Genomic DNA, 18,108 nt, shown 5'->3' on the forward strand with positions numbered 1-18,108 from the left:
ACAAATAAGTATCACTTATAGGTTCCAAGCTTTATTTTACAGTATCACTTACAGGTTCCAAGCTTTATTTTACTGCGCCAAAGTGAATTATTATAATACACTAATAATAAAATTTAATATATCGGTTTGGACCTAACAAACATGAATATTTTTCATCATTTTGTTTTATCAACATGATTTAATTAATCATAACCAAGAAATCTCTTACGTCTTTTCTATGATTCTAAAACCAAACGTTTTTCAAGGGTTTGTAAAATTTGGCCAAAACTCAGGTTCCCGTTACACGGAATCTAAAATTTGGGTGTCACTTAAACGATATCACAATTAAGTCATTCAATTTGTGTTAGGCCATAGTACGTTTAAGAACATACATGCGTTTCATCAACAAAACAGTTCTAAAGATGTTTTCTTCTACGTAGATAATACGACAAAAGTATCAAAAATAAATCTGATCTCTATCTTTTGTTGTAAGTGTCGTCAGCTTAATTGTAAACAGTTCACTGGCGGATATTGGGAAGCCCCCCCCCCCCTTTTTTGTGCCATTTTGAAATAAATTAGTAATACTACAGAAAATCAGATTTTGTTGTAAGACATAGATCTTATAATACGAGTGTTGTTAGAAAAGTTCGCGGACATGTTCGATTGTTAGCGGACTATTCGCATGATACTAGCAAAATTTTTCATATTAAATCTTGACGTATTTTCTAGGAAATATGTAACAATTCATTTTTTTGATATGGACCTAAAAACTTATACAAATTAATTTTTATAAGATATGCTTCACGGAGCATGTCAGTTTTTAAATGTTCTATATTTTGTACGCGTTTTTCCCTTTTATGAAAATGTACAGTTGTAGCGCATAAAAATAAACGATATTTCACATGAAAGTACAATAAGTTCTGAAGGTCATTTTGTTAAAGTTTCAATTAAATTGAAGAATTTTGACCGCTTTATCGCCAAATATAAACGACCAACGCTAGGAAAATGAGTCAAAAACGTTAACGTAATTGGAGTTTAAAAAGTCACATTTACAACAGTTGATATGGTACGTTGTCGAGGAAATCTAACACCTCATTAAAATACACTTTTATTTGTTTAAGCGTACATGTAAGAGGAATACTTGTAAATAAAAAAGATCTCTCGTGGTTTGAGGTTATGTGGGTTTCAACCCGAATGTTAAACTAAATTCCATAATAAATTTCATTGTCACTTCAAATAGCGTATACCTAAATGAGGCGTATTTCTATTTAATATTTAAACATCAAACTTTTGAACAGGTTTTGAAATCACTGAATGTGCTGTAAGCCTCAAGCTCGATCTGGATTCCAGTTTCCAGTTCTCGTTGCAATGTAGGATACTCAGAAATTTCGACTTTTGGAACTCCTGACCTTGTTTCCGAGGAAATGCCATACTCGTTATAAGTGTTGAAATGATGAACATCATTTACTTAAATTAAAAAAGATTAAAGTTAAATACAAAGATCAAGTGAAATATATTATTAGATGGAGAATACTTAAATTGTTTTCACAAACATACATAATTTGTAATATTTCTCCATTGATAGATAGATAGATAGATAGATAGATAGATAGATAGATAGATAGATAGATAGATAGATAGATAGATAGATAGATAGATAGATAGATAGATGGATAGAAGAGGGAGACGGTTTTAAGAGAAAGGAACAAGCAGAACCATAATATATATATATATAAATTTTAAGATTAACAGGTATCTGATAATGACTACATTACCATTTGTGTTACTCAAGTCGCCCTGTTTCTTTGGTTGTCTCTTTATTCTGGATTCAGAAAAGTTTTATTTTATTACATATGTTTAAATTTTATTAGTAATAATTTAATCGAAAATCAAAATATCAAATGTGATTTTTCAAATGTTCAGTGTTATTATTTTTTTATAAAGTATATTAAATGGACAACCATGATCTCTTGTCAATTGTTTGGAAACGGGCAAATATGGAGATCACAATTCTCTAATTATTATGGAAGATACACTGCATCTTAATAGAAATATTAGTTATAATAGTTATAATTGACCACAACAAAATATGGAAAGGTAAAGTAAATAATTCATCATAGTGACCCATGGGATAATAACGATTTGTAATATATAGGATGGTTTTAGAATAACAATGATTTTTTATACTTAACTATAACAATATGTCATCATAAAAAGAAGAAATGACATTATCTTACATATTTCTCTACCGGGTATGACAAAGTTAATCAATTTGAAAATTTTGAAAATGCACTGGACAATTTATTGAGATGCTTTAAATCGTAACTTTAAATTCGTCAAGTTCATAATATATGTAAATGACTAAGCTTACCTTTTAATTACATTTATTCCAATGATTGCAATAAAGATAATTCCAATGACAAGACCAAGGACTGTTTCCCAGTTCACTGGTTTAAATAATAAATGTTAATAAAGTTACGTAATACAGCATTGTTCTTATATTGCGTTTATTCAATGTATGAATGATAGCATAATTGTTACTGCCAGAAACAATTTAAAAAGGATTAATACAATTTTAAAAACAGCAACATACTAGTACGTTTAATTTAAAATCTTTTAATAAAATTTGCAATTTGTCAGAACTTGTTTCTTTTACATTTGTATTATATAAAATGAAATATATTCAAAACAACAAGCAAGAGATATGCCAAACAACAAAGGTGGAAGAAATTGTCAAGAAATAATTAGGTTTTAAACGCTTAGTTATTAAGACAAACTAATATGAGTTATTTTAATTTCTATTCCATAAATTTTTTATTTCTTTTTTCTGTGCTTTTCAAATAAACAAGCCAAAAATTTCGTTTAGTTCTACACCGAGAAGGTCATCATCAATAACTTGTTTGATAAGTTCAATAGAATTATAATCAGTATTAAACTGATTACCTAAGTTTGAGCGTAAGTCACTGTTGTTGAGGTAAAATGGTTTACATTTTCTCTCAGTCCAAAGTAAGTTTCAACTCTCGATGTCACTTTCTGTCATTTTTGGTTGGTTAATACCGTTAGTATAGTAAGTACAGGTGAGAGGGTGACAATTAATCGACAGGTAAATAGATAGACTTAAGGTGGATCTCTACACCAAGTAAGTGTAGGAGATTTTTGTTGCATGCATTTGGTACTAATAATAGGCACAGAATTTAACAACAATAGACCTCAAAGTACAATACTCTAATTTTTAAAGAATTTTTAAAATTTCAGTCTGCTTCCAGATATCCCCTTATATGTCAAAATTTTAAACATTTCTGTTTTTAAATTCTTATGAAAGTAAAATGTTATAAAGTTGGAAAATGAAAAACAAAATAATCATGAATGAAATTTGTATGATTTTTATTGGAATCGACATAAATATGAAACTAAAATATTTTAAGATTCTATTAAGATAAACTGTTACATGAAATACCACAAAAATCTGAAAATAGAAACAATATTCTTTGGTTAATGAGATGGAAAAAGGAAATTGAATGGAATTGCAAAATTGAAAGAAATACTGAATTATTGCAAAAATCATGGTTTGAAAGATCCTGTTTAAGAATTGTCTTTCTTGGTTTTACTTGGTCTCAAATTTCTTGGGACCAATTTTCTAATTAATAAAAATCACGAAGAAAAATTAAAAAAAAAGTACGAGTCAAAGCTAAAATATCGGTATAAGGTTAGTGGTGCTTATGATAATGTTTGAATTTGAAAAATTATATTTCTGATGAATGCATTATATTAAACTCTTTAAAACAAAATGTCAGTAGTTACATTGCCTTTTACGTTTTTACATACAACAGCAATTATAAACAACAACTAAATGCATACATAGTGATACGTGTGGGAAAGAAAAACATGCTCCTTTTCAGAATTCTGTCGTTCCCTCATGTGGCTTGCAAATCCTGGGTTCCACTGATATTGCTACCTAGCTATATCTATTTTAATTAAAATACATTCGTTTAATGTCAAACTTTCAATGCAAGTCTTATACTGCAAACGTTTTAAATTTAAGAAGTCAGGCAATACACGAGATGGTACTTCGGGACTTTAGTTTTATATTCATCATAAAAATATAGTTTATGTAAAAATATTATATTTTCTTACCTTCATCGATAGCCCGTCACATATTTATGATTGTCTGCTGTAGATAACATGACAAACATGTATTGCCAATAACAGGGAAACAGTATATTATTTAGATTTCACGTTTTCCGTACGAAACAGCTGATAAGCAATGTTGGTTGACAGTTTAAATCACGAAGAAAATTGACATACTTTCAAAGCGTTTTGGTGATTTCATTCTTATTTCATCTCCATCATTAGAAGAGTTCAATTAGACGGTGTATAGCTATTTTGTACCACGACAAAATGCTATCAATCCGGAACAAAATGACGTTTCAAACAGATGTCAGACATGTTGTGACAATATAGCCTTCCAGCTTAATAAAAATATACTCTATGTATAACAATATTCTACCAGAAATTCAACAGAAAGTTTTGACATCTGTAAATGTCCCCGATTGGAACGAATTGTAAAAACAAAAAAAAGCGAAAGGGGGCGCGTCCAGCTAGCCCAATGTCCCATGGCAGTTTTACATATTACTTTAGATTTAAAACTTGTTCTCTTCTACAATTATTAAGAACTGCATAAAGTGGTACTTGATTCGAAACGTGTTATGAAGAAGGGGGTATAGGTATTACAGTCAGAAAAATAACCAGTTAAGACAAGAATTTTATTTCAATAAATAAGGTCGTACTTACTGAAACCTTTTGTTTGACTCGTAGTTTCCTTTTCACCTATAGGTTTTTAAGAGGAAAAATATAAGATTAAGATATTCAGAGATTTCATTTTCACAAGTTGACTTTGAAATTTTGTTTTCTTTAGATTCCGAATATTAAACAAAGACTAAGACTATGTGAGAAAAGCATTGCCTTTAACAAAGATCTCAACAAGTTCTATATGCAAACGTGGTAATAAAGTTATAACTTCAAATTCCATATTTGCGATCAAAACGATCGTAAACTGCTTGTTTGTTGTAAAAATTCCAACACTTTTCATGTTGGATAATTTTCAAAAAATGTAAGAATAAAATGCAATTAAAAAACGTTTGAAGCATTTGATTTAAAATTACCTTGACAACCACGATATACATCACAAGTACCGGTGAGAGGGTGATAATTAATCACCAGGTGAACAGAAAGACTTAATAAGAATATACTCTAAGTACAATAATATATATACCATCAAAAATCAAACAGAATTTTTTTTCAATCTGTAAATGTCCCCAATTAGAACAAATTGTAAAAAATAAAAACATAAAAAGGGGACGTGTCCAGGTAGCTCCATGTCACATGACAGTTTCAAATAATATTTGATTTAAAACTATAGATTTAAAGCTTGTTCTCTTATGCAATACTGTCAAAAGTTGAATGAAAACGTGTTATGAAAAAGGGGGTATACGTATTACAGACAGAAAAATAACTAGTTAAGACAAGAAATCTCGGGGTTTTTTTTAATTTTAAGGAAGGAGTCTTTTCTGGTTTTCGACTTGTCGAAAATAAAATTGATTAAATGGTCATTAAATCAGGATGAAAGGAAATTAAAATATTATAATTTTTCTTTCTTTTTTCACAGTCATACAACTTGGCAAAGAAATATTAATTAATTAAGTTAAGAATATAACAAGGACAATATTTTTGGCGGAACATTGGCGTAGGAAAATATCACATGTTTTAGCGTTTTTTAAAACAATAACACAAATATGTGGGATTTTTTCAACTAATGTGCACTAATGATAAGGTATTGGATTTCAGAATATGTTTTTAAAATACAATTTGCCAATCAATTTACATTTTTATTAGTTTTTTTAAGCGCTCATTCTATAAATATATTTGTGGGGAAAAATAACTAAAATCTCATTTTTCTCTTATTAAATGGTCAATATATTAGTTTTATATCTTTATGTAAGGCCTTTATAATATGTAAAAATCAGAAAAATGTCCAAAGGTAATCAAAATACTTTCAAAAAATTAAGAAAATTAGACGAAATGCGGGAAAGCAATATCAATTTTATTTAAATGTTAATTCCAATTTAGTAGAAGTTGATAGACATTCTGATATTCTTTCATTTTATTGAAGAATAAAAACTTCGTATCTGAAATATATGTATACACATCTGCAGATAACTACATTTATTTTTATCATTTTTAGCCGGGCTCTGCTGAAAGCAGAGTCCTGGCTGTAGGCAGGCAAATCGCCAATGTTACTATAAATAGTACAACTTCAAAAGTAAACAAAAAACCAAACAGCGTCAAAGTAAAAGCTTCCGCTTTACCAAATAGTTACTTAAAGAGCCACATTTTGTCAAAAGTGTTGGCATTTTGTTTCTTTTTTTTAATTTCGAGAGACTTTTCTATCTTTTTTAGTTTTCTTATTAATAATGTGTTTTAAAAACCACAGGATGAATGACCATCTTTAAGTCCTCCTTAAAGATAGCTTAAAGGTGTTTAAAGGTAGCTTAAAGACGATCTTTAAGCCACCTTTAAGCTACCTTTAAGCTATATGTATTGCTTAAAGGTGGCTTAAAGAAAGCGTAAAGATGGCTTAAAGGCAGCTTAAAGACTATCTTTAAGTCGCCTTTAAGCCACCTTTAAGGACAACTTATAGGTCCTTAATGTCCAAACTTCTTTAAGCCACCTTTAAGCCACCTTTAAGCTACCTTTAAGCCACCTTTAAGCCATTAAAAAAAATTTAATTCAATGTTGTGCTTAATTTCCAACAAAATGTATTAACTTTATGAAAGAAAAGGTATTAAAACGATTTTTGTTCTAGAAAGAAAAATGAAAAAGAAAACACAAAAAAAAACCGGCCACGGCAAGAATTGAACCCGGGACCCTTAGTTTACTAGCATCACCACACATCCTCTGCGCCACGGCAACTGACATATATATGAGCGTTTTTATATCCTATATATCAGTGGATATTGAATAACTGTATTGAATGTGTTTACTTGAAAAGATTTTGACAAACCATTCAGTTTGTAACAATCAATTATATCTAATTTATAAATTACATGCATGCATGTATTTAGAATGAAATACGGAACTTGGTCTTCAGTGAACAAAAATATATTATACCTAAATGGAAACCGTAAGGTTCACTATAGTAGGCTTTCTGACATGTAGTTAATAAATTTAAACCGAGTAGATATACGTTCATCTTATTTATAGCTATAAAATGTAAGAAAGAAAATGAAATCATTTCTTTTATTAAATGCATTGATACTATTAGGGTATTTGTTCAATTTCCCGCAATTTCCAGGTTTTCATGATCGCGGCGCCGTTCCAATATGTTTAAATATTTACATGTAATTGTATGTACATGATTTATAAACTATCAATTCTATAACAAACAAAATTACCAATTACCGGTGACGTATTTACTGCATGTGGCAATTGCAAATGACTTGTACATACAATTGTATGATGTGCCAGGCCGGGTATATTTGACATATTTACCCTTATACATATATTTAAATATTCAACCCCTATTTATGATCACCGGTACATTAATTAATTAGCCTCAAGATTTTACTCTTACATACATGTATCGTTAATTTGTAGACGTAACATCTTTGAAACCCAGAGCTAGGAAATAATACTTTGAAAATGAATTACAAATGTAAATTAACTTTTATTCACTAGACTTATCGTATACTCGTACATACTAAAATTCAACGCCTTTAGAAACCCTGACGTGCACCTGGGCACACGACACACCTGTTGTGTATATCTTGTATATTCTGTGTTAGTTCCAGGGGTTTTCTTAAGTTGGGCAAACAATAGACTTTAATTAGATATACACAAACATGCACCTGGGCACACGACACAACTGTTGTGTATATCTTGTATATTCTGTGTTAGTTCCAGGGGTTTTCTTAAGTTGTACAAACAATAGACTCTAATTAGATATACACAAACGAACAAAACTATGTCTAGACAAACAAAGCAGTAATATCCTGCCCGATATAACAAAGGCAGTTGAGAGTCTTTTCATCTTTAACATGTATCTAGCAGATCTAGAGTTAGAAATAATGAAAATTGAAAAAAAAATACAAACCTTAAACCGATTAACAAATTAAATCATGCATTTTTGGTTCATTATCTTTATTTTGTTTAATAACCGGATGAACTGAGAGAGAGAGATGAAACTGTAACAACATTGTGCGGAGTTCGTGTAACTCGATCGACGAGAGAGGACCCTAAATGTACAAGGAGAGAGAGAGAGAGAGAGAGAGAGAGAGAGAGAGATATTTTTTTCACCGATTAATTTATAATAGAAAACAAACATACTTTAATAAGTTGTATGCACATATTAAGATACAGAGACTACGCTCATCCCTACAATAATTTTGAAACCCCCAAAAAAATATAAAGAATTTTATAACGGCAATCTGTGTCCATCGGAGCGGTGCTGATGATAGCGATCTGTGTTTAATGGACCGACGATTAAAACCGCCTGGAACACCCCCCCCCCCCCTCCTTGGAAATTATATTATCACTCGGATGACCCCCTTCCATCTCTATAAAAGAGCTTTTGCATTTAATATATGTGTTTATTGTTCAGCTTGATCAATATTAACTTAAAGGCCACTTAAAGACAGTGTAAAGGCAGTGTAAAGAGAGCGTAAATGCCACTTAAAGATGCTTAAAGGTGGCTTAAAGGTGACTTAAAGGTGACTTAAAGAAGTTTGGACATTAAGGACCTATAAGCACTTGCTTAAAGGTGACTTAAAGGCGGCTTAAAGGTCGTATAGCCTTTAAGCTCCTTTAAGTCACCTTTAAGCCACCTTTAAGGACTTGCTTAAAGGTGGTTTTTCGTCCTGTGAACAAGACTAATGCATTTTGGACACATACAATGATTTATAAACTATCAATTCTATAACAAACAAAATTACCAATTACCGGTGACGTATTTACTGCATGTGGCAATTGCAAATGACTTGTACATACAATTGTATGATGTGCCAGGCCGGGTATATTTGACATATTTACCCTTATACATATATTTAAATATTCAACCCCTATTTATGATCACCGGTACATTAATTAATTAGCCTCAAGATTTTACTCTTACATACATGTATCGTTAATTTGTAGACGTAACATCTTTGAAACCCAGAGCTAGGAAATAATACTTTGAAAATGAATTACAAATGTAAATTAACTTTTATTCACTAGACTTATCGTATACTCGTACATACTAAAATTCAACGCCTTTAGAAACCCTGACGTGCACCTGGGCACACGACACACCTGTTGTGTATATCTTGTATATTCTGTGTTAGTTCCAGGGGTTTTCTTAAGTTGGGCAAACAATAGACTTTAATTAGATATACACAAACATGCACCTGGGCACACGACACAACTGTTGTGTATATCTTGTATATTCTGTGTTAGTTCCAGGGGTTTTCTTAAGTTGTACAAACAATAGACTCTAATTAGATATACACAAACGAACAAAACTATGTCTAGACAAACAAAGCAGTAATATCCTGCCCGATATAACAAAGGCAGTTGAGAGTCTTTTCATCTTTAACATGTATCTAGCAGATCTAGAGTTAGAAATAATGAAAATTGAAAAAAAAAATACAAACCTTAAACCGATTAACAAATTAAATCATGCATTTTTGGTTCATTATCTTTATTTTGTTTAATAACCGGATGAACTGAGAGAGAGAGAGAGAGAGAGAGAGAGAGAGAGAGAGAGAGAGAGAGAGAGAGAGAGAGAGAGAGAGAGAGAGAGAGAGAGAGAGAGAAGAGAGAGAGAGAGAGAGAGAGAGATATTTTTTTCACCGATTAATTTATAATAGAAAACAAACATACTTTAATAAGTTGTATGCACATATTAAGATACAGAGACTACGCTCATCCCTACAATAATTTTGAAACCCCCAAAAAAATATAAAGAATTTTATAACGGCAATCTGTGTCCATCGGAGCGGTGCTGATGATAGCGATCTGTGTTTAATGGACCGACGATTAAAACCGCCTGGAACACCCCCCCCCTCCTTGGAAATTATATTATCACTCGGATGACCCCCTTCCATCTCTATAAAAGAGCTTTTGCATTTAATATATGTGTTTATTGTTCAGCTTGATCAATATTAACTTAAAGGCCACTTAAAGACAGTGTAAAGGCAGTGTAAAGAGAGCGTAAATGCCACTTAAAGATGCTTAAAGGTGGCTTAAAGGTGACTTAAAGGTGACTTAAAGAAGTTTGGACATTAAGGACCTATAAGCACTTGCTTAAAGGTGACTTAAAGGCGGCTTAAAGGTCGTATAGCCTTTAAGCTCCTTTAAGTCACCTTTAAGCCACCTTTAAGGACTTGCTTAAAGGTGGTTTTTCGTCCTGTGAACAAGACTAATGCATTTTGGACACATACAATGCGCATGAATTTCCATGAACTACTTTGCTGGGCATTGAAGAAATAGGGATTGAATATATAACGCTTGTTGCAAAATTCAAGGCAGCAACTGTTGAATTTTTTTCTACTAGACAGACATTTTTTGGTTTATAGTCGCTTACAAAATTTTGTCGCTCTCTGACGCTTTGCCGACATTAAAAGCATGAGAGAGAGAGAGAGAGAGAGAGAGATTTATTTCAGTCTTCACTACACAATATGCATAAAGACACACCAAAAGAGCCCGGCTTTCAGTACTTCAGTACTTTGATTAAGCTAAGGAAAAAGGTAGTGATCTTGACCTGACCTTGATGCGAAAGCAAGAAGGTCAAATTTGATTAAACTGATAGAATCATTTGATTATATGATCTGTTTGACTGTGTCAAAATTTTATGAATTTCTTAATATAAGAAGGATGTCAGATAACGAGAGGACTCCATCCTTAAATTTCCCAAGACGTCAAACTAATGTTAACAACCACTAAAAGGTTTGATAAATAAACTGGAGCCTTTAATCAATAGCATATGTTTCATTGTAGTGTGTTATCATGTTTTTATTTCAATTAAATTTTCTTAAATAATGTCGTACTTACTGAAACCTTTTGTTCGACTCGTAGTTATCATTCTATCTATAAGTTTTTAAAAGGAACATTATAAGATTAAGATTTCTTAGAGAATTCTTTTTCACAAGGTCGCTTTGAAAAAATATATTCTTTAGATTCCTATTATTAAACAAAAAGTAAGACTAGGTGAGAAAAGCATTGCCTTTTACAATGATCTTAACAACTTCTATATACAAACGTTGTAATAAAATTATATGTAAAACTTCAAATTCCATATTTACACTCAAAAACGATAGAAAATTGCTTGTTTGGTGGGAACATTCCAACACCATTGATGATGGATTAATTTTAAGCAATGAAATAATGAAATGCAATCAAAAAACGTTTAAAGCGTTTGAAAATTAAATTACCCTGGCAACCATGATTGACATGACACGTTTCCTTTGGATTGCAATTGCATCGTTCAAGGCAAAAACGACCAAATCTCTCCTGATCCTGCAGACAGTTCTTTTCACAATTTTCTCCAAAATACCCAGTCCAGCAATCTTAAAGTTTTAATGGTAAAATAAGATTCTTTGGTATATTTTTGACTGATACAATTCATTTTGCACAAAAAAATGTTATAAACAAAAACAAGAGAATACCTAACAAAAACAAGAAAATACCTGTACAAATTTCTCCTTTTTTTCGCTGATTTACACAGCACCCGTTATTCGTTTTATTTCTATTGGAACAAATTATGATCATTGTATTAACATTGTATCTCATGAAATTCAATTTTATACGAAGAGCATTTATTGCCGTGGTATGGAACACTGACCATAATTATGTAAATAAAAGAACATGATTATCAAAATACTTTCACCGTTTTAGAATTTTCAAATTTCAACATTTAACCAAAAAGTATTTTTTTTAATTGGAAAGGCAAAAATTATAAAAGCCCCAGCGGGATTCGTAGATAACGCTATTCCCCGTTGCCCCATGGTGTTAGGTAACAATGTCGGGAAAGAAGACTAAAATTATCTTGATTTTATTGTTTATTTCCGTCAGAAATACTTCACAATATGGAGGTGTCCCATACCATCTTAATATACTAGTCAACAATTCTTACGCCCATTGCCTTTATTTGTATTACACTGTATGTTTCTTCTTTTAATTATTTTGACCATGACAATTATGAAGTAAAAAGAATTAAGAATAACAAGGCATTTTAAAAAACTCAATGAAACTTTATTAAAGGGTTTTATTTAAAAAAAAAAAAAAGGTACTCTACGATACAAAATTTATGCCTCGTGTGTTTACCATTCGCGTTAATAACCGCTTCTCATAAAGATCACACAATTGAATAAAAGACCTGTGTGGAGGGTTATTTCATTTGTTTATGTGGTCTAGTTCTGCTAAAGTCCAGTGCTGAGGAACTGTCTCACTTGGGGTGTTTCTCGTCCTGTACATACAGGTCATTAATGTGTTTCAAAAAGTGCCGTGCAATTAATTACACGTGTTGTTAAATGTCTATCAAAAAAGTGAGCTTCCCTTATGTAACGGTCTTGTTGACGTGTCATTATATGACGTTTTGGCCTTCATGGTAGGTTATCAACACTATTGGTTGAATTGATTTTTTCTTGAAGGTTATTGAGCAGACATGCACTGCATTTTACTCAATTGGTGTTATGTTTTTATAAGCAGTTAAAGGCAGGAAACCGATCAATTTAGTTGTTTTGAAAACCACACCCTAAAAACGAACACGCACCTCCCGCTTTTCAACAAATATGGTCATGGTCGATCAATTACTTACTCGATTATTTTTTATTAATGAACTGTTGATTATTTTAAACAGCAAGAATGTAGTGACAACGACTTAAAAACTGATGTTTAAGGTTTTTTTAAGTTATAATAGAATATTAAAGTAGGGTGTTAGGAATTTTGACCAGTATATATAGTTTTTACTTACTCTTCACCAGCCTTGCATTTATCTAAAATGAATAAACATTTGGCATCAATTTTTAAAGTTCCTTTTGATCTATATCTTATTAAACAAAAGCAAAAGCAGAATTTTTTACCATATTTGGATATGAAATATTCCGGTTCACCAGTACAGCCTTCTAATGGGTGGCAAGTTTCATTACGAAAACAATTACACCTTCCAGTGCATAGAATTCCATAATAACCCACTGGACATTTCATTGTGCAGTTGTAACCATACGTACCAGCGGGGCATTCTAAAATAGGAACATTTATTAATCTATGAGTCTTAAACAATATACATAACAATTTTCAAATTTCAACTCGGTTTTCATAAAAAAAACCGATGAGAACAAGTTGAATAATGTAATAGTTACCGGGTAAACTTAATGTTATTAAGGTGATACAATAGTATGGATAAGTGGAATGGCATGAATTTCCGGGTTTGGTATGTATTTGTATAAAACTAAGTCAAATATTTCAATCGACATTTATATTGAAGATTTCACGAATAAACTTTGATTATGTAGACAGGATATCACCAATATTAATTAAAAAAAAAATAAAAAGTTGTTTTAATTATTATTACTCCTAAGTATAAAGCGTTTGATCTAAGAAGTACGTTAAACCTTCTCACCTGTGCATTTTCCATCATGAAGAACGTAGTTTTTACAGCATACTCCTGTTTTCTTGCTATACAAAAATCAAACATTGTATATAAATTGAGTTACTTGTCCATGTTTCGAAATTATAAAGAGTTATCAAAACTTATTTACTTATTTGAATTAATCATTTAGTTAAACTTACAAGCAATTGCCGTTATCAACTGCTTCCAAAATATGAACAGATGTCAATAGAATGACCACGATGGAATCCATTGAAAACCGAATGCTACATGTACAGTTCGGATACTTGTATATACATTTCGGATTGTACTTAAACAATTATAACCAATACTTGTAAATCAGCAAATCAATATAAGCAGGAACAGATGAAGTGCGTCATAAAGATTTTTCCTTATTGAATACGAGAGTGTGTCTATATATATGAATTGTACATTGTATGAATTTCTAAAAAATGTAGAAAACATCGTGAATGTTACTTATTATCTTTCACAAGGAAAATAAAATGAATTATAGCATTTTTCTTATGAATATTTTTAATTCGCAAGATAATATACGGACACTCGGCAGTTACAACAACCATTTACCTCTTAATTGAGGTACGAAACGAACAAGGGTGGATCAGTGTGACTCACTATTACCAGACAAGGTGCATATGACCAATGGTTATCTAGACACCTGATAGTTTCAATTAAAGTCACTTTGAAATACATACGACTTACAAATTTTTAACAAGCCAAGGTGTTAATAAATGTTTCTTTGATCTTCTCTCCTACTTCTTGATATTTCTGTTAGCTTTATTCACATTTATTACATATCTAATATCTAATCTAATACAGGCATTACATATGCCTAACATATACATTTCCTCTAAATATTGCCATGTTGTAAATTTTGAATATACCGGGTGGCAGTAAATACAAAATTTACAAGTTGTCATGTTGTTAATTTTCTATATACTTATATTAATATGTTTAGTCCTGACAATATTTACAGTTGACCAAAACCCTTCACATTTAAATTTTACTTTTTTAAACGGATATAAATGAATATTTTTGTTAAGTCTTTAATATTATTTATTCAAAATTATAATAGTAAAATGTCTAAGACCAGTGACTTAAACAGACTGCAAAAATGTCAACTATTGAGGAAGATATTAAGGAGTTTGGAGAAATGACTATTTATTTTTTGAGGGGATTTTATAATTTATGTTTAGACAATTATTTTACAATTTGATCTTTGACTGCATGAACACGTGACAGATTTTTCAAACAATTATATCCATCTGTCTGTTTGAATAAATAAGTGTTTTCTAGAGAGGCTCTACTTTCTAGAGTTAAAAATATCACTGAACGTCATTTTTCTTCCGCAAAATTACGGAAATTTCTGAAACATTAATGATAAACTTAAAAACAGGAACAATAACAATTAAGTATTACTTTTTTTTCTATTTCTACCAAATTTTATATTTCACATCTATGATTTTAAAAACAAAATGTTCTCAAGGTTTCGCAAACTTTGACCATCACTTTGCTAATGACTTTAAGACAGAATTGGTCAACAGCCAAGGACATGTAACTAGTAAGCATGATCACTCGGTCTCATCGAAGTCGTCTGCACTTAGTCGTCTGACCATGTCGGGCGATATAAACGTCAATGAGTGCTAGCATATCAGCCTAATCTGACAACCCTTGTGGTGTTTTCTATTTCATATAATTATAAGATTTTCACAAAATTTCAATAGGGAATCTTGTCTCTTGTGTTTTCTAAAAAACGATAGTTTTCTCAGCTTTCCAATAAGCGAACACATGTACAGCTTTCGTCCCAAAAAAAATCCATTAGTAACCTCCGTGTATCAGTACTTCGTTGCTATGGTTTTTAAAGCGACAACTTTAAGTTATCAGGAATTTCTTTTCTCGTACTGTAAGTCTGTCTTTTACATAGACAAATTTAATTTGTTTTCTAATGTTAATACTTCGTACATTTATTCATCGAAATATTTGGGTAAGTGTGTCCACAGAGATTTATAGATTGTAATTATCTAAGGTAAAAGGGGTTCCAGCTGCTTAAGCACCTGTATGAAAAATTTTTTTAAAATTTGATCTCAGCTTGTATATATATCCATTATTCATGTAGGGCAAACCTGTAATAACTATGTTAAATACATGGATGCCATAAATAAATTTCCTTTTATTTCATTTCATATATAAATTTGAAAGGAAGAATAACATTTTTTTTTTATTTAAAAATATTTTGAATCTAAATCGTTACAATCTTTGAAAAGGCCTTCATAATATGGTAAGCCAGATGAGGTATAACATTTATATAAGAAATTGTACAAAAACAATTAAGATCTTTCGATTGTCGCATGTCATTGTGAGCATTCTGGAATATTTTATAGTTATCGGTTTTAATATTAGGTTTAAATGATGCATGGTTTTGCCAGTATTTCTTGATTTAACTTGTGTTTCACAAATTTTAAGCTATGCAAAGTTAAATGACACCAGTATTTAAAGATTAGTAGAGAGTAGTTTGAGTTGAAATCGCTGAATTCAATGAAAAACTTATAAAACCGTACTTAGGAAAAGTTCACAGAGACTGCAATTAATAATTTTTACCTGGCAAGGTTAACGTGTTTTTGCAGATTTCGATAGAAAATATCATGAGTTACAAATGTACCAGTTTTTAGTGAGTTTGAACCATTATTTCAAAAGTCATAAACGTTTTATGTTGCTAAACTTCACCTATTCATGGTTTAAAAATTGTATAAAAATGTACTCTAAATGTGATACCTTTCATACTGGCAAGTTTAAATGGCCTTAAAATGTTAGAATACATAAAATAAAGGATTGCGATTCATTTCTTTAAAAATTTGCTTTATTTTATCTAGAAATCTTTTAAAAAAGTGATGTTTGATTGGACAGCAATATAATTGCCCTGATAGTGTACCTGTGTTAACTCCAACAGCATGAACAAAATATTTGCAACATACCATTATTTAAGTTCATTTTGAATGTGTACATATCATCTTCAAATTTAAACAAATATTACATTGATTTAACCATAAAAACATCAAGGGTGGAGAAACCTTAAATGTAAACGTTCCTGATATTTCGTTAATTGCAGATATTAAATTTTGCGGGTTTTTTTTTGTTTGTTTGTAAGTTTAAGTTAATACTAAAATATAATTGAATTGAAACTGTTATCTATCATAATGATTGCTTTGCTCTAAATTATGCGTAAATCTATGTATACGTTAATAAGTAGGACTTTTGAAAGCACTTTTTGGGAGTTGATTTTAATCAACTCTCCTATGCAGTTACTCTGGCAAACCGAAAGTGAAACAGTGTTTGGGCCTCGGTACAAATCATCACCGCTGACAAGACGTAGATCTTAAAAAATAATAGATGAATTCGGAGTATTGTATGCAGTACCATTGTTTTTAAAAAAAAACGCATCTATAAATACCTTGAAAATAGTCAGATATTATATGGTACGAACAATTTTATTGTTTTTGTAGTTGAATGTTTTCCTACGCAAGAGTTAATATCCTACCACCAAGAGAGACTCTCTGCTTGTCGGAGATTTACGGAGACAGCCGAGCGTCTGGTTGAACGAGGCTAGAGTTCAATATTGCTTGGATCCAGACGTGTACAATTTTTCGAACATTTCAGCTACTGATAAACAGTTTGATGGAATTAATTATATCTTTAAATATTATACAACATGATGCATACGGGGTTTTCTAGAAATTCTTGTTGGAAAAGTTCGCAAATTCATATTATAAAAACATGCGAAATTCAAATACAGATTAGAAATTACTTGCCAGGCAAAATAACATATCGTTAATTTTAAAATTGATAATAATCAATAAAATCAACTCTCGACAGTACTTCAGTACTTTGATTTATACATGGATGTTTACGGTATTTGTTATTTTGATAACCTAGTCAATTAAATGTCGTGTAATTTTTTTCCGAATCTGTGTTAAAATAAGCTTTTTGCTCACAATCTTATTTTTTCCTTTACACATTGGTTTCAAGAGCTTTTTTTTGCATGGGGGGGGGGTGATAAAATAATTCTTTGTTTACTGAGAACAACCATCGGGGTCCAAAATATCAAATGAAACAAAATTATTAACACTTTGAATAACATGCAAATACAAATTTTTCTTAATTATTTCTTTGTTCTTGTATCTTAAAAATGTTTGAATCTGTGCGGTGAGTCTCCGTCGATAGATACTAATGTTTCTTTTTAAAAAAGTATATTTTTTAAAATCAGAATGTTATTATCATGTTCAAATTTTTATTTTAAAAAATCTTTTGATGGGCACTGATACTTTTATCTAAGTTGCTTTGCAATTTAAATTTTAGCGTCATGCTTTTTATAAGAGATTACCGGACTACTTGTAATATTCCCATTGTTGCTAAGTCTCCACCATATCAATTATTAATAATATAGTATTGTAAGTCAAATTTCTTACTTTCGT

General features: G+C 30.8%; 1 protein-coding gene across 4 annotated transcripts; it reads right to left on the minus strand.

Moving 5' to 3' along the window:
• Nucleotides 1–626: 626 nt before the first annotated feature.
• Nucleotides 627–14,064, minus strand: LOC128179260 (cell death abnormality protein 1-like). Of its 4 annotated transcripts, XM_052846638.1 has the most exons (11): nt 13,804–14,064; nt 13,634–13,689; nt 13,095–13,253; nt 12,986–13,007; nt 11,700–11,758; nt 11,445–11,579; nt 11,065–11,100; nt 4,771–4,806; nt 2,351–2,426; nt 1,755–1,801; nt 630–1,446 (listed from the first exon to the last, which is right to left on the minus strand). In XM_052846638.1, exons 1-11 carry the CDS (start codon nt 13,872–13,874, stop codon nt 1,262–1,264), a joined length of 882 nt encoding a protein of 293 aa, XP_052702598.1. In that variant the 5' UTR covers nt 13,875–14,064; the 3' UTR covers nt 630–1,261. The 4 variants fall into 4 exon arrangements, with proteins under 4 accessions (XP_052702600.1, XP_052702598.1, XP_052702599.1 ...); XM_052846639.1 differs by lacking the exon at nt 11,065–11,100 and having other exon boundaries at nt 631–1,446; XM_052846640.1 differs by lacking the exons at nt 1,755–1,801; nt 2,351–2,426 and having other exon boundaries at nt 627–1,446.
• Nucleotides 14,065–18,108: the final 4,044 nt, after the last annotated feature.

This window comes from Crassostrea angulata, chromosome 4 (genome assembly GCF_025612915.1).
Source record: "Crassostrea angulata isolate pt1a10 chromosome 4, ASM2561291v2, whole genome shotgun sequence".
Taxonomy (NCBI): Eukaryota; Metazoa; Mollusca; class Bivalvia; order Ostreida; family Ostreidae; genus Magallana; species Magallana angulata.

Excerpts from the sequence above, each read along its gene's own strand:
- LOC128179260 (XM_052846638.1), bottom strand. The coding sequence starts at position 13,874 with ATGGATTCCATCGTGGTCATTCTATTGACATCTGTTCATATTTTGGAA. Across the intron at positions 13,254-13,633 it reads TCATGATGGAAAATGCACAG|AATGCCCCGCTGGTACGTAT; the intron begins GTGAGAAGGTTT and ends TTCCTATTTTAG. Across the intron at positions 13,008-13,094 it reads ATATTTCATATCCAAATATG|ATAAATGCAAGGCTGGTGAA; the intron begins GTAAAAAATTCT and ends TATTCATTTTAG.